General features: G+C 48.5%; 1 protein-coding gene across 3 annotated transcripts in view; it reads right to left on the minus strand.

Annotated features, from left to right (window-relative positions):
* LOC126248381 (uncharacterized) overlaps nt 1-27,734 on the minus strand; it is a 597,430-nt gene that overhangs the window by 75,469 nt on the left and 494,227 nt on the right. For all 3 annotated transcript variants that reach the window (XM_049949322.1, XM_049949321.1, XM_049949320.1), the window contains one exon: nt 10,000-10,120. In XM_049949322.1, coding sequence (XP_049805279.1) covers nt 10,000-10,120 — 121 coding nt within the window. The remainder of the gene's footprint in view (nt 1-9,999; nt 10,121-27,734) is intronic.

Consider the following 27,734-nt stretch of genomic DNA (forward strand, 5'->3'; position numbering starts at 1 on the left):
CCTAGATATTTATAGGCATCCGTTTTTTCCATCGCTTCTATGCAGTCGCTGTGGTTATCCACTATGTAATCTTGTTTAGTGTGTTTTCCCTTGACTATGCTATTTTTCTTACATTTGTCTGTTCCAAACGCCATACTTATATCATTGCTGAATACTTCTGTTATCTTTAGTAATTGGTTGAGTTGTTGATTTGTTGCTGCCAGTAGTTTTAGATCATCCATGTATAGCAAATGTGTGATTTTGTGTGTGTATGTTCCAGTAATATTGTATCCATAATTTGTATTATTTAGCATGTTGGATAGTGGGTTCAGAGCAAGGCAGAACCAGAAAGGACTTAATGAGTCTCCTTGGTATATTCCACGCTTAATCTGTATTGGCTGTGATGTGATATTATCTGAATTTGTTTGGATATTAAGTGTGGTTTTCCAGTTTTTCATTACTATGTTTAGGAACTGTATCAATTTAGGATCTACTTTGTATATTTCCAATATTTGTAGTAACCATGAGTGGGGTACACTATCAAAAGCTTTTTGGTAATCAATGTATGCGTAGTGTAGAGACCTTTGTTTAGTTTTAGCTTGATATGTCACCTCTGCATCTATTATCAGTTGCTCTTTACATCCTCGCGCTCCTTTGCAGCAGCCTTTTTGTTCTTCATTTATAATTTTGTTCTGTGTTGTATGTGTCATTAATTTCTGTGTAATGACTGAAGTTAATATTTTGTAGATTGTTGGTAGGCATGTTATGGGGCGATATTTAGCTGGGTTTGCTGTGTCTGCTTGATCTTTAGGTTTCAGATAAGTTATTCCATGTGTAAGTGTATCAGGGAATATGTATGGGTCTGCAATGTAACTGTTAAATAATTTAGTTAGATGTGAATGTGTTGAGGTGAACTTCTTTAGCCAGAAATTTGCTATTTTATCATTTCCAGGGGCTTTCCAATTGTGCGTAGAATTAATTGCTCGGGTTACTTCATGTTGCAAAATTATCACTTCAGGCATTTGTGGTATCATCTTGTATGTATCTGTTTCTGCTTGTATCCACCGTGCATGCCTGTTATGTTGTACCGGGTTTGACCATATGCTGCTCCAGAAGTGTTCCATGTCTCTTATGTTTGGTGGATTGTCCATTTTTATGTATGTGTTATCTATTGTTTGGTAAAATTTCTTTTGGTTTGTGTTGAATGTTTGGTTTTGTTTCCTTCTATTTTCACTTTTTTTGTATCTTCTAAGTCGTTTCGCCAAAGCTTGTAATTTTTGCTTCTTTTCATCTAATTGCTCTATTGCTTCTTGTTGTGAGATTTTACCTAACCTTTTTCGTTTTTTGTCTGATATTTCATTTCTTATAAATTGTGTTAACTGTCCGATGTCTTTTCTCAGTTTTTCTATTCTGATCTGTAGCCTGTGTTGCCATGCTGGTTTTGTGGTTTTCTTCTGTATGTTGGTTGGTTCTGATCTCTGTCTAGTGTGTATATTTAGTGTAGTGAGTGCTCCTATATAAACCAGTAGTTGTAACTCTTCCATAGTTGTGTTTTCATTTATTTTGTTGTGTATGATTGTGTTGATAGTTTTTATTGTTGTTTCGACTTGTGGGTTATTTGGTGGTCTATGCAAGAATGGTCTAATGTCTGTATTTGTGTCTTTGTATTCTATATATGTTAGCTGAAATTTTTCTTCTATATCTAGCATCTGTGTCACTTCGTGTTCTATTTGTGCTTGTTCTGGTGGCTGTCTTAAGATTTCGTTTTCCTCTGATTGTTTAATTGGTGCGTGTTGTTCTTTGTTTGTTTGCTCTGGGATGTTTGAGTCCATTACTGTATTTTCTTCTTCTTCTGATTGCACATTATTTTGTTCCAGTATTTGTTGTACTTCTTGTTTGATGTTTTCTAATTCTGACTGGGGTATCCTGTTATTTTTGATTATTACACGGATCTGATCAGCTAGTCGTTGTTCTGTTAAAAATTTTAATTCTGGGTATCTGGTAATAAATGTTGTGTATACTTGTGATCTGTATCCAGTTGTGTTGGTTCCTAGGTTTGTTGCTTGGTAATAACAGAACATGAGGTGTCGATTAACTTCATCTGACCATCTCATCCTCTGTCTTTGTTTTCCTTCTAGGGTGGTTGCAGGAAGCATATCCTGCAAAACACCTCTATTTGGATTTAAATCATTTTCCAGTTGGCTAGCAGTGTCGTTACCATTGTGGGCGGGCATAGGGTTCAAGCGTCGTCCCCGACCATGACGGCGCTTGTCCGAGGCTTCTTTAGTTCTGTCCTGAACCAACTAATCACACTAAAAGGGGGGTTAGCCCTATTAGTGGTTTGTTCTTTTCGTCGCCTTTTACGACTGGCAGAACATACATATTATTATTATTATTATTATTATTATTATTATTATTATTATTATTATTAATATTATTACTATGGATATTATTATATTTTCGGTGTGTGAAATTTTAAAGAAGATATCAGTCCGTTAGAACTCAAAACCTTTATTTATAGTCATTGTTCCCGATCCTGATGAGTAAATATGAAGTAGATCATTTTCTTTTTGTGGGTACAATGATTAATATGGACTTGCAGACTGGAAATTATGGTCAATACGCTCTACATCCCTTTCTGGCTGACTGCAGAAAAGTTCTCAGGCTCATGTTAACGGCGAAGGGAGGTGTAATGCACGCACAGACAATTACATGCCCTTTCACAAGTTTAATAACTAAGTATCAACAGTTCGGTTATTTGCCCACTGTCCCACAGCATGCCTCAAACCTATTGAAATAGGTGATAGTGGGCCACAACCGATTATATTGAGATAGGGAAGCAATGGTCGGAAATCCACATTTATTGTGTTATGTATATGGCGTACACTGCGTAACAACAACGTAGTTCATAGTAATTGTCCAAAGCAACGATGGCCAGTCTCAATGAGTGTTTTGGAACGGCGCATGCGATTCTGCCGCATTCTCCCAATGATCCCGGGTGTCTGTTGCACACTGAAACAGGCAGCGGGTGATAACTTACAACCCCGGGCCACCAGGCAGACAGACTGCTCACAACTTCGCTCATAGCACGTGTGTCATCAGTGCGTGATTTCGCGCGGTAGGCGCGCGGCCGAGGCAGCTGCCTCGGCCACGTCGGAGTCTATCGATCGCCGGCCGGCGGGACTTGCAACGTCGGCTGCCTCATCGTCTGCTCCGTTTACGACGACCCAGGCGATGACAGGACGACTTGCGAGGAAATTTAACACTGGCTACCGACACGGATTTCGAGAGGACGGCTATTCAACTCTCTACGACCACCGACGGCGCTCGTATTTCTACCACTCACTAACATCCCTATAACAGGAACGACTCACTCCGAAACACTCAACTGCTACCGGTTCAGCATGCCTCCACTGAAGTGGACCAAATCCAAGACCACAACATAGAAGAGGACCTTTCACCAGACGCTTTTCATCTTCACCGAGCGACGAGGAGGCGGATGACGCTCCAGAGGCGCAAAACACACGGGACAATGATTCTGAACCGTCCAATACAATCCTAGACACCGGCGACTAACGTTTGCAGAGGAAAACCCGAGAAAACAGAAGGCATAGGTGGAAACGTTTCCAGCCGATCGCCCCATAAATCTCCGAGCATGGGGAAGGCACTGGCATGCTCGGCTGCCTCTCCTGCCAACCAGTTGGAACCTACATCTAAACCTACACCGTCGAGCAAAATACCGGTGATCAGGTTTTACTACACGTCTAACTAAGTGAAACTTACGACGCATTAAAGCAACACTTTTTCAAGGCTCCCCCAAAGGGGATATTCCAAGGAGACCGAATGAAGTATCATCTCGATTCTTATGACGAATATGAGCAGGCAATGCAGTTCCTCGAATAGTACAACATCCTGCTGCTTTTTACTCGCCGGCACCAGAGGCAAAATAGCTGAAAGTGGTCACAAAAGGACTACTCTCCCAAGTACCAGTGGCTCACGTTACATGGAAACTGCATGAGAATAGGTTCACCTTAGCGAAAGCGCACCAATGTAAAAAGCGAGATGAAGAGGGAAACGACTTAGTGCCCATGCCAGTATTTGTGGTAAATCTACCTAAGTCGAAGGATAACGACAAGATTTGCGGTGTACACTACTATTTGCACAATTCGAGTCGCTTCGAAACATTCAGAAACAAAGACGGGGCATCTCAATGCAAGCGGTGCTAGCGGTTCAATCATATAGCTAACTATTCCTCACTTCCCGCACACTGTGTCCGCGGTGCCGACTACCACGCCTCCGAAGACTGCACGTTGCCATGCACGTCCAAGGCGAAATGCTCCATGTTGCCTCGTAGCGTGGCTGTAAAAAGCACCAGGACATGTTGCGGCCAGTCAGAACCCACACAGGACCAGCCTCTGCTTACAACACCTAGAGAGGTCGCCAAGATTGTCCTCAAGATGAAGAACTCAGAGCTGAGGATGAACACATCAGCAACACAGACTTATGACACCTCCAATGGAAGGCGACGATCCTCCTAACAAAAATCATACATGTCTGTCAAGTAAACTCACACTTCCTACCTGCCTGGAAGGCTGTGAAGCTCATCCCTATTTCAAAGCCCGGCCACCACCTTGCACAGCCACCAAATCACCGATGCTCAATACGATACTTAAGATGGTGTTGTTGTAAGATTGAATCTGCCTCAGGGACCATTGTATTACTTGGCCAGAACAATTCGGCTTTCAGCAGAACATATCATCCAAGTTGCAGCTCATTTGTCTCATGGAACATACTCTTAACTTTAACCTGCCACAGTCCACTGTCGGCGTTTTTTTGACCTCGGAAAGGCAAATGGCACAGCCTGACTGGACAACTGGATGCCCGAACTGTCACCAAACGCCTCCCTCAGACTGCTACATTAAGCTAGTGGACACCTTTCCACACGGAAGAACTTTCTACGTCACTGTTGATGGTAAGAGATCTGCATTGAAAACTCTGGCTGAAGACATTCTTCACAGTACCGGTATTTTGCCCCTGCTTTTCGACCTATACATCAATCACCTCCCAACGAATCCACATATAGCCTGCAGCCTTCACGCAGGTTACACCGCATTTTTATGTTGGGGCGAAACACTGATGAATTGCTCACCAGGGCACGAGCACAAATTGATTTCATGGAGACATGGGCATTTCGCGAATAAAATTACCACCAACCTCAGCAAGACGGTGGCAGTGTTCACACAGAAGAGACGACCACTCCTACACTTCCCACTGCAGATTTTGAGACTACCCATTCAGAGTCGCTGTCTAGGAAACACTTAAGAGTATTTTGGATAAGTCACTGATGTTTATGCTTTACTTGCAAGAGCAGAAGACAGCCGTGAAAAAACATGGTTCATGCCTAAATCCCCTTTTTCGTCAGTAAGTATTTTAATGCCAAGACGAAATTTCTACACCACAAATCCGAAGTGCAGGAAAACTTCTGTACAGATGCGCAGTGTGGGGCATAACTTTTGATTCTGACAGTAAGTCCCTACAGACAATCCAAAATCGGAGCATGAAGTGGACGCTGGGGTGCCTCATTGGACCAGAACATGAGAAATTCACGAAGCCCTTCGGGAACGATACTTAAAGGACAAGGTAACAGAATACACCACCAAGTTATTCACCAAGATCGACATGTTATGAGACGCAGTACACCAACTATGCCTTGACAGAACGACACACCCACAACACAGGTGTATGTAAAACGTGCCATGGACTTGTGTGTGCTGGCACCCTCCATGACTCCATTCTCACATTCGAAGAAGAACGTCGAGAGTATGGTCTAATCTTGAACCAACCTCCCACTGATGTAGCACTTGATGTTTCATACCTTCATGGAAATAATGGTACCACGATGTTAATGTCCACGAGCACCTGAACACTTACCCTCACCGTTAGATTGGAAGGGAAGGTCCTGTTCCATGGCTGGCTCGATCACCAGGTCTCATACCTCTGAACTTTTCCTTCTGAGGTAACGTGAAGACAGTTTTTTTAAACACCTGTAGAAACGGTTGGTTGGTTGATTGGGGTTTAAGGGACCAAACAGCAAGGTCATCAGTCCCTTGTGTAAAAGGTGGTCCATTCGGACCGATTTACATCTCAGAACAGTCATAACGATAAAAGATAAAAGGTTAAAAAACGTAGAAGTCCAGTCGTGTTGTCAATGGTGAAAACAAAAGGAGGGAAGTCAGCAAGTGGGCAACCACAAGGCTATGCTAGAGGCAAGAAATATCCCACCTCTGACGCAGTACAGGCAAGATCACCTACTATCCAAAAGCGTTCAACCGCTAGAATGTAAAAGTGCGTATTGTAAAAGGAGACTAACCAAATCTAAAAAGCGATAAAAATAGAGTAAAAGGGAAAGAAAAGAGGATCTTGGCGAGGGAGGGGAGTCAGGAATCTCAAAACATAGCTGACAGTGGGAGACACCCCAACCCTCACCACCCTGCCCCTACTCCAGAGGGAGATTAAAACCCTTAAAACTGAAAATAAAAACCACTTTCACGGAGGAAACTGAGAACCAGTTCAACTATGCGGGAATCTTCTGCCAATATTAAAGGTAAAGTGTGGGGAAGTCTGCACTTGGTATACAGAGCCAAAAGAATAGGGCATTCCACAAAAAATGTGGGCTACTGACTGGAAGGCTCCAGAACCACAAAGTGGGTGTGCCTCATTATGTGAAAGAAAACCATGGGTCAGCCTGGTATGGTCGATGTGGAGACGACACAGTGTGGTTGAGTCCTTTCGGGAGAGGCAGAAGGAAGAACGCCATGGGACAGGTGTCACCTTAATCGCACGAAGTTTATTAGACAGGGAGGTAACCTCCCAAGTGTTAGTCCATGATTGTGCGAAGTGGGATTTGATATGAAGCCGTAAATCCGCCGCAGGAGGGGTTACAGAGAAGGAGGGATAAGTGACTGCTCCCAGCAAGCTCATTACGTTGGTTACCCACATGGCTGGGAACCCAAAGGAAGTCAACGGAACAAGCAGCATGGTGAAGATCAGCGAGATGGTCATGGATGGCCGAGACCAAGGGATGGCGGGAAAAACACCGGTCAACAGCGTGAAGGCCACTCATTGAGTCCATACATAACAAAACGCGGTTGAGTTGGGACCGTTTAATAAAGGTAAGGGCCTGGGAAATTGCCATCAGTTCTGCAGTAAACACCTCACATGCACATGGCAGGAGATCTTCCATGCCAACAGAGGATGTAAAGGCATATCCCACACGATCAGCAGATTTGGAGCCATTGGTGTAAAAACAACAGCATCTCAAAAATCCCATAAAATTCAGCGGAAAAAACAACAGAACACCATTAGGAGAATGGAATCCTTCGGACCTCGGCGGAGATCCAGCAGAATCCTGGGCCGAAGAACTAACCAACAAGGGTGCTGGGGAGGGAACGTGGGGAACGGGACCAAGAAGGAAGCTGAAAATCATGGCGAAGAGACACAAGGCGGGGCCCAACCAGTAAACCCGCCCGAGGGCGGGAATGAGGTGGGCGACGTCCTTGGTCTGTGAACAGGATAGAATAGGAAGTATGAGTGGGAGAGGAATTGACAGCGATTGCATAAGAAACCAGAAGCTGGGACTGCCGAACAGAAAGGGGGGGGGGGGAATCCCAGCTTCAACCAGGAGACTATCAACAGGGCTAGTAGGGAAGGCACCGGTGGCCAAACGGATACCATGATGGTGGACCGGATCTAGGAGGTGCAGTGTGGAAGGAGCAGCTGAACTATAAACTTGACAACCGTAGTCCAAGAGAGACAGCACTAAAGCCCGATAAAGATGGAGAAGAGTGGAACGATCTGCACCCCAAGAGGTGTGGGCAAGGAAGTGAAGGACACTGAGTTTACGGAAACATCCTTTTCTAGGTTTTTAAAAAAGGCGTATGATTGCATTGATCGTGACGTTATTCATAACACAATGGTAAAAGCTTCGAGCTGAGTAAAAACTATTAGGGATTTATAAGAGCACTTTTGACTGAAATAATATTCTAAGAATGTTTCTCTAAAACCATTGAAATCAAAACAGTAATCCAAGTGAGTATATAAGAAATACAAGAGTGGTTTAAGGAAATAAAAATTCAGAACGTGTTTAAACCTTTGCGGGCTGTAACTAAGAATAACAGCGTGGTTGTAGAGTTTTACTGACATAAGATTTCGAAACAGCAAGGCTTGCAAATCTCTTTCAAAAGGAAGATAGTAATGTGCCAACGACAATACAAACCAGCTATATTCCGGATATGGGGCACTAAAATGTGCCAATAACGAAGTATCTGGGAATTGGATTATACCCAATGGGTTACATAGAGAAGAATAGAAATCGAAAGCCAGAAAAACTGAAATAGCTTTCATAACCACAAAAGTCATTCGCCAAGAAAGGAGCTCTTCCATAAATGTTAAAGTTTATAATGGTCATGCAGAAAGAACGCATGGCACCAACTGGACTGCTTTAACGTCTTCCACTTGGAACAGAAAAAAGAAGACCGCGGTACATAAACTTTAGGATCATATAGGGGAAATCAGTATGTAACTAGAAGACATGTAATGGAAACACCTTCAGAGTAGCTGTGGTGATGTTTGGGACTTTCTGTGACGAGAAGCAGACCACTTGTGCCAAATGGTGTGATAAACACCACACGTCACAGTATATTATTATTATTTCTTTCTTTTCTCAGACGTTATGTCTGGTCAAAAATGGAAAGTGACGCGGACCTTGATCAAGGGTGACTTCGTTTTAACTGTACGGTATATGTTACATTGCATTTAGGAACTTTCGGGTAATTGACCAAGTGTCAATAATTACGGATTTCTGTAGTTGTATATATAAGTTTGGATGTAGCTGCATTGCGTTGATGTACTGGTGGATATTGTGTGGTATGACTCCTGTAGTTGATAGTATAATTGGCATAATGTCAACTTTATCCTGATGCCACATGTCCTTGACTTCCTCAGCCAGTTGAATGTATTTTTCAATTTTTTTCTCCTGTTTTCTTTTGTATATTTGTTGTATTGGGTATGGATATTTCGATTAGTTGTGTTAATTTCTTCTTTTTATTGGTGAGTATGATGTCAGGTTTGTTATGTGGTGTTGTTTTATCTGTTATAATGGTTCTGTTCCAGTGTAATTTGTATTCATCATTCTCCAGTACATTTTGTGGTGCATACTTGTATGTGGGAACGTGTTGTTTTATAATTTTATGTTGTAAGGCAAGCTGTTGATGTATTATTTTTGCTACATTGTCATGTCTTCTGGGGTATTCTGTATTTGATAGTATTGTACATCCGCTTGTGATGTGATCTACTGTTTCTATTTGTTGTTTGCAAAGTCTGCATTTATCTGTTGTGGTATTGGGATCTTTAATAATATGCTTGCTGTAATACCTGGTGTTTATTGTTTGATCCTGTATTGCAATCATGAATCCTTCTGTCTCACTGTATATATTGCCTTTTCTTAGCCATGTGTTGGATGCGTCTTGATCGATGTGTGGCTGTGTTAGATGATACGGGTGCTTGCCATGAAGTGTTTTCTTTTTCCAATTTACTTTCTTCGTATCTGTTGATGTTATGTGGTCTAAAGGGTTGTAGAGGTGGTTATGAAATTGTAGTGGTGTAGCCGATGTATTTATATGAGTGATTGCTTTGTGTATTTTGCTAGTTTCTGCTCGTTCTATAAAGAATTTTCTTAAATTGTCTACCTGTCCATAATGTAGGTTTTTTATATCGATAAATCCCCTTCCTCCTTCCTTTCTGCTTAATGTGAATCTTTCTGTTGCTGAATGTATGTTATGTATTCTATATTTGTGGCATTGTGATCGTGTAAGTGTATTGAGTGCTTCTACGTCTGTGTTACTTTATTATTATTATTATTATTATTATTATTATTATTAGTATTACTACTTCTACTTGTGTCATTTTTTATAAATGTGTGACAAAGTTGAGATAAAAATAAAACAGACATCAAAAACTAACTTGTGGGACTATTTATTGGAAACCATGTTGGATGGCCCAGGATCCCAAGTGAGGACCAGACACTGTCCGTTTCAACTCCCAGCTTCACACTTGTCTCCAGCAATACCAGACCAGATCCAAGCTGAAACAGACGTAATTCGAGATTAGCAATGAAAAGTATGAATAACCCCTTCTTGGCAGAACACCAATATGTAACATCGTTCTGTTACATCTTTTTGATGCAGTACAGGATATAAAATCTGAAATTAATCGTTCAGAAAAATTGCGGTATAGTCTATGTTCATTTTAAGTATTTCACCCGATCTTCGACATACTGATGCTTTACATGAATGGTTTCCTCAAGTTAAAATGAAGTATAAGGCTGAAATATTTTGCCACCATGCATTTAATATTCGGTAAATTCTTTTCGATTTATATTTACATTCGATCACTACTTACGATGCACAGTCCGATTAGTAATCATTTCATTGGCTGATACTGGCTAGCACCACGTACTAAATTTCTGTAGTAGGGCATGTCAGACTTGAGCACAGCCCGCATCTCGTGGTCGTGCGGTAGCGTTCTCGCTTCCCGCGCCCGGGTTCCCGGGTTCGATTCCCGGCGGGGTCAGGGATTTTCTCTGCCTCGTGATGGCTGGGTGTTGTGTGTTGTCCTTAGGTTAGTTAGGTTTAAGTAGTTCTAAGTTCTAGAGGACTGATGACCATAGATGTTAACTCCCATAGTGCTCAGAGCCATTTTAGCCAACTTGAGCACAGAGAAAAGGCGACGTGGACAATGCGTTCCTCAGAAGCCAGTATCAGCTAAAGAGGGGCTGGAAAATAGTTGTGTGCTGCAGAGGAGGATGTAAACTGCCCTGAGAGAGGGGAGCGAGGAGGTGGCGGTTCACAACGTCGCAGAAGCCATGTAACGCTGACAGTGCGGACGGCATGCTGCACTCTGGCGGATCGAAAAAATTTTCAAAGATAGCTTACTTGGAGGAAGAGCGCAGGGGGCAGGTCAAGGCGAAGAGAAACCCTTTTTAGTGCGAAGGAATCCTCGGGATCACAAACAATGGTTACGAGCTGACCTCCGAAGAATCTTATCACGAGGAGCGCCAAGGGCGTGTTTCCCACAAACATTTGTTAGAGAAAAATTAAAAAAAAAAAACAAATTTAAAAACTATGACATTTCAACATCGACGGTACAGTTTTCCATTGCAGAACCACAAAATCACTTCAGAATGGCATATAAGGCTGAAACTAGCAACATTGATAAACCGCCTCTGACGCCACTTAAGCTATCTACACTATGTGATCAAAAGTATCCGGACACCCGCCTGAAAATGACTTACAAGTACGTGGAGCCCTCCATCGGTAATGCTTGAATTCAATACGGTGTTGGCCCACCCTTAACCTTGATGACAGCTTCTACTTTCGTAGGCACACGTTCAATCAGGTGCTGGAAGGTTTCTTCGGGAGTGGCACCCCATTCTTCACAGAGTGCTGCACTGAGGAGTGGTATCGATGTCGGTCGGTGAGGCCTGGCACGAAGAAGGCGTTCCAAAACGTCCCAAAGGCGTTCAGTAGGATTGAGGTCAGCACTCTGTGCAGGCCACTCCATTACAGGGATGTTATTGTCGAGTAATCACTCCGCCACAGGTCGTGTATTAGAACAGGTGCTCTATCGTGTTGAAAGATGCAGTCGCCATCGCCCAATTGCTCTTCAACAGTGGGAAGCAAGAAGGTGCTTAAGACATCAATGTAGGCCTGTGCTGTGATAGTGCGACGCAAAATGACAAGGTGTGCAAGCCCCCTCTATGAAAAACAAGACCACACCATAACACCACCGCCTCCGAATTTTACTGTTGGCACTACACACGCTGGCAGATGACATTCACCGGGCATTCGCCATACCCACACCCTGCCAGTGGATCGCCACATTGTGTACGGTGATTCGTCACTCCACACAACGTTTTTCCACTCTTCAGTGGTCCAATGTTTACGCTCCTTACACCAAGGGAGGCATCGTTTGGCATTTACCGACATGATGTGTGGCTTATAAGCAGCAGCTCGACCACGAAATCCAAGTTTTCTCAACTCCAGCCTAACTGTCATAGTACTTGAAGTGGATACTGATGCAGTTTCGAATTCCTGTTTGATGGTCTGGATAGATGGCTGCCTATTACACATTACGACCCTCTTCAACTGTCGGCAGTCTCTGCTAGTCAACCGACAGGGTCGGCCTGTACACTTTTGTGCCGTACGTGTTCCTTCACGTTTCCACCTCACTACCACATCGTAAACAGTGGACCTATGGATGTTAAGGAATGTGGAAATCTCACGTACAGACGTATGACAAGTGGCATCTGACCTCGTTCGAAGTCCGTGAGGTCCGCGGAGCGCCCCATTTTGCTTTCTCACGATGTCTAATGACTACTTAGGTCGCTGATACGGAGTACCTGGCAATAGGTTTCAGCACAATGCACCTAATATGAAACACGTATGTTTTTAGAGGTGTCCGGATACTTTTGATCACATAGCTTTTTTTGTGGGGTTTAAGGGCGCTCAACTACTGAGGTCATTAGCGCCCAGTCACAGTTGTTAGAGCACATGGAATCTAGTAAAACTCAAGGGGAGGGGGGGACACCAGAACAACCCCACGAACATCAGATGACAGGACACAATGGGAGGCTGGCCGAGGCAGGAGGACTGCAGCCTTGGCTGCAGCATCAGCAGCCTCATTCCCAGGCACTCCTACATGTCTGGGAACCCACAGAAAGCTGACAGGAGAACCATTATCAGCGAAAGAATGGAGGGACTGCTGGATCCGTTGCACCAAGGAATGGACCGGATAGGGAGCTCCAAGGCTCTCAAGAGCACTGAGGGAATCAGAGCAGAGTACATACGATGAATGGCGGTGGCGGCGGGCATACTGAATGGCGTGATGGAGAGCAAAAAGCTCGGCCGTAAAGCTGGAACATTGGTCGAGGAGCCGGTATTTAAAGGTGCCAGCCCCGACGACAAAGGCACAGCCGACACCATCGTCAGTTTTGGAGCCATCGGTGTAAATAAAGTTGTGACCGGCAAGTCGAGCACGAAGTTCGACAAACCGTGAGCAATACACTGCAGCCGGAGTACCCTCCTTCGGGAGTGAGCTGAGGTCGAGATAAATACGAACCGGGGCCTGGAGCCAAGGTCGTGTCGGGCTCTCACCCTCTCTGAAGGTGGTAGGGAGGGCAAAATCCAATTGTCGAAGCAGGCGACGGAAGCGGACTCCAGGGGGCAGCAGGGCAGACACATACAACCCGTACTGACGGTCGAGAGAATCGGCGAAGAAGGACTGATAAGAGGGGTGATCGGGTATTGACAACAGCCGGCAGGCATACCGACACAGCAGTACGTCGCGCCGGTAGGTCAATGGTAATTCGGCAGCTTCAGCATAAAGACTCTCGACGGGACTAGTGTAGAATGCTCCGGTCGCAAGACGTAACCCCCGATGGTGGATGAGTTGAGACGGCGTAAGAGGGATGGCCGAGCAGACGAGTAGACGAAGCTCCCATAATCCAGCTTCGATCGGACTATGGTCCGATACAAGCGAAGCAGGACAGTGCGATCCGCTCCCCAAGATGAACCGCTAAGAACTCTGAGGACATTAAGGGAACGTGTACAACGGGCCGCCAAATAAGAGACGTGCGGATACCAACAAAGTTTCCTGTCCAGTGTGAGCCCTAGAAACTTAGTTGTTTCCACGAATGGGAGAACAACGGGACCGAGATGTAAGGATGGCGGAAGGAACGCTTTATATCGCCAAAAGCTGATACAAACCGTCTTCTCTTCAGAGAACCGGAAGCCATTTGCCACGCTCCATGAGTAGAGGCTGTATAGACAACGCTGAAGGCAGCGCTCCAGGAGGCATGTTCTCTGGGCACTGCAGTAGATCGCGAAGTCATCGACAAAGAGAGAGCCTGAGACATTAGGTAGAATGCAATCCATAATTGGATTGATCGCGATGACAAAAAAGGCTACGCTCAATACGGAGCCCTGGGGCACTCCGTTCTCCTGGAGGAAGACGTCGGACAATACGGAACCCACACGTACCCTAAACTTTCGATCCGTTAAAAAGGAATCAATAAAAAGGGGCAGGCGACCGCGTAGGCCCCACCTGTGCATAGTGCGGAGGACACCTCCTCTCCAACATGTATCATATGCCTTCTCCAAATCGAAGAACACGGCTAACGTTTGGCGCCTTCGCAAAAAGTTGTACATGATGAATGTCGACAAGGTCACAAGGTGGTCGACAGCGGAGCGGCGGCGACGAAAGCCGCATTGGACATTGGTAAGTAGCCGTCGAGATCCAAGAATCCAGACTAACCGAGCATTAACCATGCGCTCCATCACCTTACAGACACAGCTTGTAAGAGAAGTTGGGCGGTAACTAGAAGGAAGGTGTCTATCCTTCCCGGGTTTGGGTATAGGAACAACGATGGCGTCACGCCAACGCATGGGGACCTGACCTTCGGTACAGACGCGATTGTAGGTACGAAGAAGGAAGCTTTTGCCCACCGGAGAAAGGTGTGCCAGCATCTGAACGTGAATGGCATCTGGCCCCGGAGCAGAGGACCGGGACAGTGCAAGCACACGTTCGAGTTCCCGCATAGTAAATGGGGCATTATAAGTTTCCAGATTCAGCGAGTGGAAGGAAGGTCGCCGAGTCTCTTCTGCCTCTTTCCTGGGAAGGAAGGCAGGGTGGTAATGGACGGAGCTTGAAACCTCCGCGAAAAACCGGCCGAAGGCGTTGGAGACAGCCACGGGATCAACAAGGACCTCATTACCTGAGGTCAGGCCAGGTACCGAGGAGTGGGCCTTAATGCCCGACAGCCGGCGCAGGCCACCCCAAATAACAGAAGAGGGAGTAAAACTGTTAAAGGTTGGTTGGTTGTTTGAGGTTTAAGGGACCAAACAGCAAGGTCATCAGTCCCTTGTTTCAAAGATACTCCATTCTGCTAACGGGACATCTCAGAAAAGTCAGAACAATAAAACGGAAAAAGGGAAAAACGTAAAAGGGCAGTCACGTTGTCATTGGTAAAAAACAAATGAGGGAAGTCGGCAAGAGAACGAACCCAACACTATGCTGAAGCAGCATAGGCAAGACCACCTGTGACTTAAAAGGTACAACTGCTATAATGCAGAAAATACGTATGGAAATAGAAAGACTAACCAAGCCTTAAAAAAAGGGGTTAAAAAAGAGTAAAAGGGGAAGAAAAGAGGATTCCGGTCAGGGAGGTGAATCGGGAATCTCTGAACACTGCCTACAGTGGGAGACACCCAAACACTCACCGCCCTGCCCCAACACCAGAGAGATTAAAAACCTTAAAACTGAGAATAAAAACCACTCTCCCGGAGGAAACCGAGAACCAGAGAGACCATCCGGGAATCGTCAGCCAACATCAAAGGTAAAGTGTGGGGGAGTCTGTACTTAGCACGCAGAGCCAAAAGAAGGGGGCATTCAACCAAAATGTGGGCCACTGACTGGAAGGCTCCACAACCACATAGCGGGGGTGGCTCATCACGCAAAAGAAAACCATGGGTCAGCCTGGTATGGCCAATGCGGAGACGACACAGTGTGGTCGAGTCCTTTCGGGAGAGGCGAAAGGAAGAACGCCATGGGCCTGGTGTCATCTTAATTGCACGAAGTTTATTAGACAGTGGAGTAGCCTCCCAAGAATTGGCCCATGACTGTGCGAAGTGGGATTTGATGTGAAGCCGTAAATCCGCTGCAGGAGGGGTTACAGAAAACGGGGGGTAAGTAACTGCTCCCCCAGCCAAACGATCAGCGAGCTCACATCCCGGGATACCCACATGGCCAGGGACCCATAGGAAGTCAATGGAACAAGCAGCACAGTGAATATCAGCGACATGGTCATGGATGGCAGAGACCAAGGGATAGCGCGAAAAACACCGGTCAATAGCAAGAAGGCCACTCATCGAGTCCGTACATAACAAAACGCGGTTGTGTTGGGATTGTTTAATAAAGGTAAGGGCCCGGGAAATTGCCATCAATTCCGCAGTAAACACCCTACATGTAGGTGGCAGCAGATGATTTTCCGTTCCAACAGAGGACGTGAAGGCATACCCAACATGATCAGCACATTTAGAGCCATCAGTGTAAAAAACAACAGCATCCCGAAACTCCCATAAAATTTGGCGGAAAAAGGAACGAAACACCACCGGGGGGATGGAATCTTTCGGACCGCGGCGGAGATCCATCCGAATTCGAGGCCGAGGAACTAACCAAGGAGGGGAGGAGGGGAGGGAGCGAGGAAGACAGGACAAAGAAGGAAGCTGAAAATCACGGTAAAGAGGCGCAAGGCGCAGCCCAACCGGTAAACCAGCCCGAGGGCGGGAGTCGGGTGGGCGACGTCCATGGTCTGGGAACAGGATAGAATAGGAAGGATGAGTGGGAGAAGAACGGATAGTGAGGGCATAAGACACCAGAAGCTGGGACCGCCGAACAGAAAGGGGTGGGATCCCAGCTTCAACCAGGAGACTATCAACAGGGCTAGTAGGGAAGGCACCGGTGGCCAAACGGATACCACGATGGTGGACTGGATCCAGGAGGTGCAGTGTGGAAGGAGCAGCTGAACCATAAACTTGACAACCATAGTCCAAACGAGACAGAACTAGAGCACGATAAAGACGGAGGAGGAGGGAACGGTCTGCACCCCAAGAGGAGTGGGCAAGGAAGCGAAGGACATTGAGTTTACGGAAACATCCTACCTTCAGGAGTCTGATATGGGGCAGCCAAGTGAGCTTGTTGTCGAAAAGAAGACCCAGGAAACGAAACTGTGAAACCACAGGCAATCGTTGTGCAGCGAGATAGAGCTCGGGATCAGGGTGGACCGTAGTACGGCGACAGAAGTGGACCACCCGCGATTTTAAAGGAGAGAATTGAAACCCGTGTGAGAGGGTCCATGCAGAGGCACGCCGTATAGCCACCTGGAGCTGCCGTTCTGCAGATGCCATCGAGGAGGAACTAACCCAAATGCAGAAATCATCCACATACAGGGCAGGGGCGACCAAGGGACCGACAGAGGCCACAAGTCCATCGATATCAATGTGGAAAAGAAGGACACTCAAGACAGAACCCTGTGGGATGCCCGTCTCCTGGGTCCGTGGAGAACTAAAAGCAGTACCAACTCGAACTCTGAATGACCGATGGATCAGGAACTGGCGGATAAAAATCGGGAGTGGGCCCCGAAGACCCCACTGATGAAGGGTTAGTAAAATGTGATGGCGCCAGGCCGTGTCATAGGCCTTGCGAAGGTCAAAAAACACTGCAACCAAATGGCGGCGCTGGGAAAAAGCCTGCCGAACTGCGGATTCCAAGCGAAGTAAATGATCGATTGGAGATCGTCCCTCTCGAAAGCCACACTGGTAAGGGGACAATAGATCCCGAGATTCGAGGACCCAAGTGAGCCGACGGGCTATCATCCGTTCAAGTAATTTACAAACAACATTGGTCAAACTAATTGGCCGATAGCTGTCAACAGATAGGGGGTTCTTACCAGGCTTAAGGACAGGAACCACAATGCTATCCCTCCACTGAGAAGGGAAGTCACCCTGGAGCCAGATACGGTTGAACACCCGAAGAAGATGTTGCCGTTGTGGAACACTGAGATGTTGAAGCAGTTGGTTATGAATGGAATCTGGGCCAGGGGCCGTATCATGAGAAGAAGATAGAGCAGAAAGAAATTCCCATTCAGTAAAAGGTTCATTGTAAGATTCTGACTCACAAGTGGTGAAACATAAGGTGAGAGCTTCAGCCTGCTGTTTTTGATGAAGGAAAGCAGCTGGATAGGAGGCTGACGCTGATGCCACTGCAAAATGGGTCGCACGATGTTCTGCGAGAACTAATGGGTCCGTAAAAATGCCATCTGGGAGGTGAAGGCCTGGGAGGGTGGACGGCCGATGGCAACCTTGGAGAGAGCGAAGTGTAGCCCATACCCGTGACAGAGGGACAGTGGAACCAAGGGAAGAAACGAATCGTTCCCAACATATCCGCTTGCTCTGTTTGATTAAATAATGGGCTTTAGCGCGAAGGCGTTTAAAGGTAGTAAGGCTGGCTACAGATGGGTGCCTCTTAAAGTGTTGCAAAGCTCGACGGCGTTCACGGATGGCAATGGCAATGGCCGTACTCCACCGCGGGACTTGCCGGCGACGAAATGGTCCAGATGAGCGCGGGACAGCAAGGTTAGCAGCGCGAACAATCGCGTCAGACACGTCACGTAGGACGTCATCAATACAACCCGACAAAGAGGGAGAAAACTCTACCTCTGCAGTGTATAGAGGCCAATCGGCGCGGTGGAAAGACCAACGAGGTAACCTGTCCATCGGGGAGCGCGAAGGGAGCGTGATAATCAACGGGAAATGGTCACTATCACAAAGGTCGTCGTGTGGCGACCAGTGTAATGAAGGGAGGAGAGAGGGAGAAGAAAGAGAAAGATCAATGGCAGAAAAGGTACCATGACCGGCACTGAAATGAGTAGGGGAGCCATCATTAAGAAGGCACAGGTCGTGGTCTGCAATAAGTTGGTCTATAAGAAGACCTCGTCTAGAGGGAAAGGCACTGCCCCACAAAGGATGATGAGCATTAAAATCCCCAAGGAGGAGGAAGGGAGGAGGAAGTTGCTGAAGAAGGGTGGTTAAGGCAGCAGGTGTAAGAGTCCTGTCAGGAGGGAGATAAAGATTGCAAACCGTGACTGCAGAGTCTAAGTGGACCCTAACAGCAACCGCTTCCAATGTAGTTTGGAGAGGAATCCACGCGCTAGCAATGTCTGTACGGACCAACGTACAAACGCCACCAGAAGCCCGCAAGGGTCCGACCCGATTTCGACAGAAAACACGGAACCCACGGAGGGTCGGTGAGTGAGCATCAGTAAAATGAGATTCCTGGAGAACCACACAAGCTGCAGAGTAGGACGAAAGAAGGGATTTCAATTCCGGAAGGTGACGATAGTAGCCATTACAATTCCATTGGAGAACCACAGAACGATGGTTTAAATGAGGGCTGAACACGCTAAATCCAGTCATACCGCCGGGTCCTCACCCGTCACCGACAAGGAGGGGGCGACATCCATGAACGACAGGTCAGAATCCGGTTGTGAAGTCGGGGAAGGGACCTCCGGTGACACCAGAGGCTCTTTGTCCCGGGACTTATGTTTCTTCTTCTTTTCAGGCTGAGATCGTGGAGGGCTGTGTGGCATAAAGGAGCCAGCTGCAGCAAGATCAGGAACAGAGAGAGACCGGGCGACCTGGGGGCCGACAGACCGCGGCTCTCGCGGTCGCCGCGCGGCAGCAGACCTTTGACCTGGAAGGTGCCGGGAAGGGGCATCCCGGGAGAGGCGCCCTTGACCGGCAGACGCCGAAGGAGTGGGACACTTCTCCGGCTGGGGAGGGGGAGCAGCGCCCAGAGAAGGTGTGGGAGCTGCAGGTGAGGGGGGGAGGAGTGGGGTCCGGGATGGGGGTAAGGAAGGGGGAGGAAGGGGTGAAGATGTAACCAAGGCGTAACTAGATGTCATGGACACAGGGTGCAGTCGTGCATATTTCTTACGGGCCTCGGTGTAGCTTAAACGATAGAGGGACTTATACTCCTGTATCTTTTTTTTCTTTCTTATATACTGGGCAATCTGGTGAACGTGGAGAATGACTACCACGACAATTTACACATACAGGAGGGGGAACACAGGGACTCCCCTCATGGAGTGGACGTCCACAGTCACCACAGAGAGGGTCCTGGGAACAGCGAGAAGACATGTGGCCAAAACGCAAGCACTTAAAACACCGCATAGGAGGTGGGATGTACGGCTTCACATCACAGCGATAGACCATAATCTTAGCTTTCTCAGGAAGGGTATCCCCTTCAAAGGCCAGGATAAAGGCACCAGTATCAATACGATTATCTTTAGGACCCTTCTGAACACGCCGAACAAAGTGAACACCCCGCCGTCCGAGATTGTGCCGAAGTTCCTCATCAGTTTGAAGGATGAGGTCCCTGTGAAAAATCACACCTTGTACCATATTTAGAGACTGGTGAGGGGTAATAGACACAGGAATTGTGCCAAGATGGGTACAGGCACGAAGGGCCGCAGATTGGGCAGCTGAAGCAGTTTTTATCAGCAACGAACCCGACCGCATCTTGCTCAGGGAGTCCACTTCGCCGAACTTGTCTTCAATGTGTTCCACAAAGAATAAAGGTGGAAGTATCTCCATCAGTCCTGGTGCAAACTAGATAACGGGAGAAAGGTTTTGCCCCTAGACGACGGGCCTGACCCTCTTCCCAGGGGGTAGCCATGGAAGGGAAGGCCGAAGGGGCAAGAGAAGCAGCACTTGAGGAATCAGTACCACGCAGAGAGACGGCCGCAGAAGAACGGCCAGAGTTTTGGACCCGTATGCGTTTCATCTGTATAGCGTCCGCCCTGATACCACCCACTCCGATCAGGGGCTCTCCTCACGGGCGCCACCCAGCCACAGCAAGGGCAGTCTGGCACGGCGGCCATTGCCGGGAGTTCCGATGCTCCAGGATGACGAGCAACCACTCCAAGGCATGCATGAGGAGGTCACAGCTCGGGTATCAGAAGTGTGATCCCTGTGTGTTCAGGGGGCTCAACCAAAAGGGTACATAGCGACCCCACCACACGGGCTGGCTACCGTGCTGGCTATGCACCCTAGCATCAGACAACGACGTGAAAGAAAAGGTGGAATGTACTAGGAGGGCGCATGTCGGAGACACTAGGTAAGGTGCTCTTCCCCAAATGGCTCACACTACGGAAGAGGGGGGACCAAGGAATGCCAAAAGGAGGAGATCATTACGCAACAAAGCCGGAGTGTAAAATCAACAGAACCAGGAGGATAGTGGGGCCAACTAAGCAAGGACACCAATAGAGGGAGAGGAGAAGGCGAAGGGAAAGGAGCATGGAGGGGAAAGGAGGGAAGGGAAAGGAAATGCAGCCCGGGAGAGAAAGAAGGCTGCAATAGCTCGGGGCCCCGTGCTCGCCACGAACGTATCCACAAAAGAGTTGTGGACCCCCTGGGGGGACTGTTAAAGGAGCTGGTGAAAGAGGCCCAACAAGCTTTTTTGCTGTCTTTGATGACTCTACGGCATTGCGCTCGGAGTCGTTTGTATCCAATACAATTCGCCAACGTAGGATGGCGGCGAAAGGTGCGTAAAGCACGTCGTCGAGCACGGATAGCGTCTCTACAAGCCTCATTCCACCAGGGGACGGAAACGCGACGTGAAGAAGAGTTAGTATGAGGAATGGAACGTTCGGCAGCATTGACGATAACAGCCGTGAGGTATTCGACCTGACTGTCACAACTGGGAAAATCGTGGTCCGGAAAGGTCGCCAGGGAGGAGTAAAGTCCCCAGTCAGCTTTCGGTATGTTCCAGCTCTAAGGACGTGGGGATGGGATGTGGTGCAGGAGACGAACGACACAGGGGAAGTGGTCGCTCGAATAGGTGTCAGAAAGGACATACCACTCGAACCGACAGGCAAGAGTGGTAGAACAGATCGAAAGGTCAAAGTGGGAGTAGGTATGAGTAGAGTCCGAGAGGAAAGTCGGGGCGCCAGTATTGAGGCAGACAAGATTGAGATGGTTGAAGACATCCGCCAAGAGTGAGCCTCTTTGACAGGATGCAGGAGAGCCCCAAAGGGGATGATGGACATTGAAGCCGCCAAACAATAAAAACGGCGAAGGGAGGTGAACAATCAGGTGCATCATGTCAGCCCGACTAACAGCAGATGACGGTGGAGTGTAGATGGTACAAACTGAAAAAGTAAAAGCAGAAAGAGTAATACGGACAGCTACTGCTTGGAGTGGGGTGGTCAATGGGATGGGATGGTAATAGACATCGTCCCGAACGAGCAACATGACCCCACCATGATCTGGGACACCGTCCACAGGGGAGAGGTCATACCGCTCCGAAGTATAGTGGGTAAAGGCAATACGGTCAGTCGGGCTCAACTTGGTTTCCTGGAGACCAAGGACAACCGGACAGTGCAGGCAGAGGAGCAGTTGTAATTCCTCCCAATTAGATCGAATACCTCTTATGTTCCAATGAAACAACGCCATCGCTAGTCAAAAAGTTGGGGGAACGAGACGGGGGAAGAGCTGGTCACCTCGACGGCTGCGGAGGGCCAGGTTGCGAGGGAACAACGCTACAACCGACGGGAGGCGGATCCGGTTCCAGCGACTCGTCACCAGCTGCGGCCGCTGTCCCTGGTTGTGTAGGAGGGGCAGCATCGTTTGCCGACGAAAGGCCAGCTGAGCGCCTGGCAGCAGAGCGTCCCGGCGAAACTGAGGACGGCCGGGAGCAGCGACTCACGGATGGAGCGTCAGACGAAACGCGCCGGGGTGGAGAGGGGGATAGAGACTTCTTCTTGGAGGCCTTCTTGGAAGTCTGAGGAGGCACAGGGATGGTGGCCCCCGGGGCAGAGGGGGGGCAGGGGCCGCGTGGGAGGAGGATTTGGAAGGGAGGGATTTGGGAGGCGGAGGCATAGACCCCGGATGGGGGGAGGAGGTGGAGGGGGGACAGGATAGGGGTGAGGATACTGTGGGAGGAGTGGACACGACTGAGGCGAACGAATTGGTCAACGTCACGGGATGGAGGCGGTCATACTTCTTCCTGGCCCCAGAATAAGAGAGACGATCCAAAGATTTGAGTTCTTGAATCTTCTTCTCCTTCTGATACGCGGGGCAGTCTGAGGATCTAGGCGAGTGGATGGCAGGACAATTAATGCACCGAGGTGGTGGGGTGCATGTATGTTCCTCAGGAAGAGTTGGTTGGTTGGTTGGTTGTTTGACGTTTAAGGGACCAAACAGCGAGGTCATCAGTCCCTTGTTTCAAATATACTCCATTCTGCTAACGGGACATCTCAGAAAAGTCAGAACAATAAAACGGAAAAAGGGAAAAAACGTAAAGGGCAGTCACGTTGTCATTGGTAAAAACAAATGAGGGAAGTCGGCAAGAGAACGAACCCAACACTATGCTGAAGCAGCATAGGCAAGACCACCTGTGACTTAAAAGGTACAACTGCTATAATGCAGAAAATACATATGGGAATAAAAAGACTAACCAAGCCGTAAAAAAGGGTAAAAAGAGTAAAAGGGGAAGAAAAGAGGATTCCGGTCAGGGAGGTGAATCGGGAATCTCTGAACACTGCCTACAGTGGGAGACACCCAAACACTCACCGCCCTGCCCCAACACCAGAGAGATTAAAAACCTTAAAACTGAGAATAAAAACCACTCTCCCGGAGGAAACCGAGAACCAGAGAGACCATCCGGGAATCGTCAGCCAACATCAAAGGTAAAGTGTGGGGGAGTCTGTACTTAGTACGCAGAGCCAAAAGAAGGGGGCATTCAACCAAAATGTGGGCCACTGACTGGAAGGCTCCACAACCACATAGCGGGGGTGGCTCATCACGCAAAAGAAAACCATGGGTCAGCCTGGTATGACCAATGCGGAGACGACACAGTGTGGTCGAGTCCTTTCGGGAGAGGCGAAAGGAAGAACGCCATGGGCCTGGTGTCACCTTAATTGCACGAAGTTTATTAGACAGTGGAGTAGCCTCCCAAGAATTGGCCCATGACTGCGCGAAGTGGGATTTGATGTGAAGCCGTAAATCCGCTGCAGGAGGGGTTACAGGAAACGGGGGGGTAAGTAACTGCTCCCCCAGCCAAACGATCAGCGAGCTCATTTCCCGGGATACCCATATGGCCAGGGACCCATAGGAAGTCAATGGAACAAGCAGCACGGTGAATATCAGCGAGATGGTCATGGATGGCAGAGACCAAGGGATGGCGCGAAAAACACCGGTCAATAGCAAGAAGGCCACTCATCGAGTCCGTACATAACAAAACGCGGTTGTGTTGGGATTGTTTAATAAAGGTAAGGGCCCGGGAAATTGCCATCAATTCCGCAGTAAACACCCCACATGTAGGTGGCAGCAGATGATTTTCCGTTCCAACAGAGGACGTGAAGGCATACCCAACATGATCAGCAGATTTAGAGCCATCAGTGTAAAAAACAACAGCATCCCGAAACTCCCATAAAATTTGGCGGAAAAAGGAACGAAACACCACCGGGGGGATGGAATCTTTCGGACCGCGGCGGAGATCCATCCGAATTCGAGGCCGAGGAACTAACCAAGGAGGGGTGGAGGGGAGGGAGCGAGGAAGACAGGACAAAGAAGGAAGTTGAAAATCACGGTAAAGAGACGCAAGGCGCAGCCCAACCGGTAAACCCGCCCGAGGGCGGGAGTCGGGTGGGCGACGTCCATGGTCTGGGAACAGGATAGAATAGGAAGGATGAGAGGGAGAAGAACGGATAGTGAGGGCATAAGACACCAGAAGCTGGGACCGCCGAACAGAAAGGGGTGGGATCCCAGCTTCAGCCAGGAGACTATCAACAGGGCTAGTAGGGAAGGCACCGGTGGCCAAACGGATACCACGATGGTGGACTGGATCCAGCACGTGCAGTGTGGAAGGAGCAGCTGAACCATAAACTTGACAACCATAGTCCAAACGAGACAGAACTAGAGCACGATAAAGACGGAGGAGGAGAGAACGGTCCGCACCCCAAGAGGAGTGGGCAAGGAAGCGAAGGACATTGAGTTTACGTAAACATCCTACCTTCAGGAGTCTGATATGGGGCAACCAAGTGAGCTTGTTGTCGAAAAGAAGACCCAGGAAACGAAACTGTGAAACCACAGGCAATCGTTGTGCAGCGAGATAGAGCTCGGGATCAGGGTGGACCGTAGTACGGCGACAGAAGTGGACCACCCGCGATTTTAAAGGAGAGAATTGAAACCCGTGTGAGAGGGTCCATGCAGAGGCACGCCGTATAGCCACCTGGAGCTGCCGTTCTGCAGATGCCATCGAGGAGGAACTAACCCAAATGCAGAAATCATCCACATACAGGGCAGGGGCGACCAAGGGACCGACAGAGGCCACAAGTCCATTGATAGCAATGAGGAAAAGAAGGACGCTCAAGACAGAACCCTGTGGGATGCCCGTCTCCTGGGTCCGTGGAGAACTAAAAGCAGTACCAACTCTAACTCTGAATGACCGATGGATCAGGAACTGGCGGATAAAAATCGGGAGTGGGCCCCGAAGACCCCACTGATGAAGGGTTAGTAAGATGTGATAGCGCCAGGCCGTGTCATAGGCCTTGCGAAGATCAAAAAACACTGCAACCAAATGGCGGCGCTGGGAAAAAGCCTGCCGAACTGCGGATTCCAAGCGAAGTAAATGATCGATTGGAGATCGTCCCTCTCGAAAGCCACACTGGTAAGGGGACAATAGATCCCGAGATTCGAGGACCCAAGTGAGCCGACGGGCTACCATCCGTTCAAGTAACTTACAAACAACATTGGTCAAACTAATTGGCCGATAGCTGTCAGCAGATAGGGGGTTCTTACCAGGCTTAAGGACAGGAACCACAATGCTATCCCTCCACTGAGAAGGGAAGTCACCCTGGAGCCAGATACGGTTAAACACCCGAAGAAGATGTTGCCGTTGTGGAGCACTGAGATGTTGAAGCAGTTGGTTATGAATGGAATCTGGGCCAGGGGCCGTATCATGAGAAGAAGACAGAGCAGAAAGAAATTCCCATTCAGTAAAAGGTGCGTTATAAGATTCTGACTCACAAGTGGTGAAACATAAGGTGAAAGCTTCAGCCTGCTGCTTGTGATGAAGGAAAGCAGCGGGATAGGAGGCTGACGCCGATGCCACTGCAAAATGGGTCGCAAGATGTTCGGCGATAACTAATGGGTCCGTACAAATGCCATCTGGGAGGTGAAGGCCTGGTAGGGTGGACTGCCGATGGCAACCTTGGAGAGAACGAAGTGTAGCCCATACCCGCGACAGAGGGACAGTGGAACCAAGGGAAGAAACGAATCGTTCCCAACATATCCGCTTGCTCTGTTTGATTAAATAACGGGCTTTAGCGCGAAGGCGTTTAAAAGTAGTAAGGCTGGCTACGGATGGGTGCCTCTTGAAGTGTTGCAAAGCTCGACGGCGATCACGGATGGCAATGGCAATGGGCGGACTCCACCACGGGACTTGCCGGTGACGAAATAGTCCAGATGAGCGCGGGACAGCAAGGTTAGCAGCGCGAACAATCGCGTCAGACACGTCACGTAGGACGTCATCAATACAACCCGACAAAGAGGGAGAAAACTCGACCTGTGCAGTGTATAGAGGCCAATCGGCGCGGTGGAAAGACCAACGAGGTAACCTGTCCATCGGGGAGCGCGAAGGGAGCGTGATAATCAACGGGAAATGGTCACTATCACAAAGGTCGTCGTGTGGCGACCAGTGTAATGAAGGGAGGAGAGAGGGAGAAGAAAGAGAAAGATCAATGGCAGAAAAGGTACCATGACCAGCACTGAAATGAGTAGGGGAGACATCATTAAGAAGGCACAGGTCGTGGTCTGCAATAAATTGGTCTATAAGAAGACCTCGTCTAGATGGAAAGGCACTGCCCCACAAAGGATGATGAGCATTAAAATCCCCAAGGAGGAGGAAGGGAGGAGGAAGTTGCTGAAGAAGGGTGGTTAAGGCAGCAGGTGTAAGAGCCCTGTCAGGAGGGAGATAAAGATTGCAAACGGTGACTGCAGAGTCTAAGTGGACCCTAACAGCAACCGCTTCCAATGTAGTTTGGAGAGGAATCCACGTGCAAGCAATGTCGGTACGGACCAACGTACAAACGCCACCAGAAGCCCGCAAGGGTCCGACCCGATTTCGACAGAAAACACGGAACCCACGGAGGGTCGGTGAGTGAGCATCAGTAAAATGTGATTCCTGGAGAACCACACAAGCTGCAGAGTAGGACGAAAGAAGGGATTTCAATTCCGGAAGGTGTCGATAGTAGCCATTACAATTCCATTGGAGAACCACAGAACGATGGTTTAAATGAGGGCTGAACACGCTAAATCCAGTCAGACTGCCGGGTCCCCACCCGTCACAGACAAGGAGGGGGCGACATCCATAAACTACAGGTCAGAATCCAGTTGTGAAGTCGGGGAAGGGACCTCCGGTGACACCAGAGGCTCTTTGTCCCGGGACTTATGTTTCTTCTTCTTTTCAGGCTGAGATCGAGGAGGGCTGTGTGGCATAAAGGAGCCAGCTGCAGCAAGATCAGGAACAGAAAGAGACCGGGCGACCTGGGGGCCGACAGACCGCGGCTCTCGCGGTCGCCGCGCGGCAGCAGACCTTTGACCTGGAAGGTGCCGGGAAGGGGCATCCCGGGAGAGGCGCCCTTGACCGGCAGACGCCGAAGGAGTGGGACACTTCTCCGGCTGGGGAGGGGGAGCAGCACCCAGAGGAGAAGGTGTGGGAGCCGCAGGTGAGGGGGGGAGGAGGGGGGTCCGGGATGGGGGTAAGGAAGGGGGGGGAAGGGGGGAAGATGTAACCAAGGCGTAACTTGATGTCATAGACACAGGGTGCAGTCGTGCATATTTCTTACGGGCCTCTGTGTAGCTTAAACGATCGATGGACTTATACTCTTGGATCTTTTTTTCTTTCTTATAAACTGGGCAATCTGGTGAACGTGGAGAATGACTACCACGACAATTTACACATACAGGAGGGGGAACACAGGGACTCCCCTCATGGAGTGGACGTCCACAGTCACCACAGAGAGGGTCCTGGGAACAGCGAGAAGACATGTGGCCAAAACGCAAGCACTTAAAACACCG

This window comes from Schistocerca nitens, chromosome 3, assembly GCF_023898315.1.
Source record: "Schistocerca nitens isolate TAMUIC-IGC-003100 chromosome 3, iqSchNite1.1, whole genome shotgun sequence".
NCBI lineage: Eukaryota > Metazoa > Arthropoda > Insecta > Orthoptera > Acrididae > Schistocerca > Schistocerca nitens.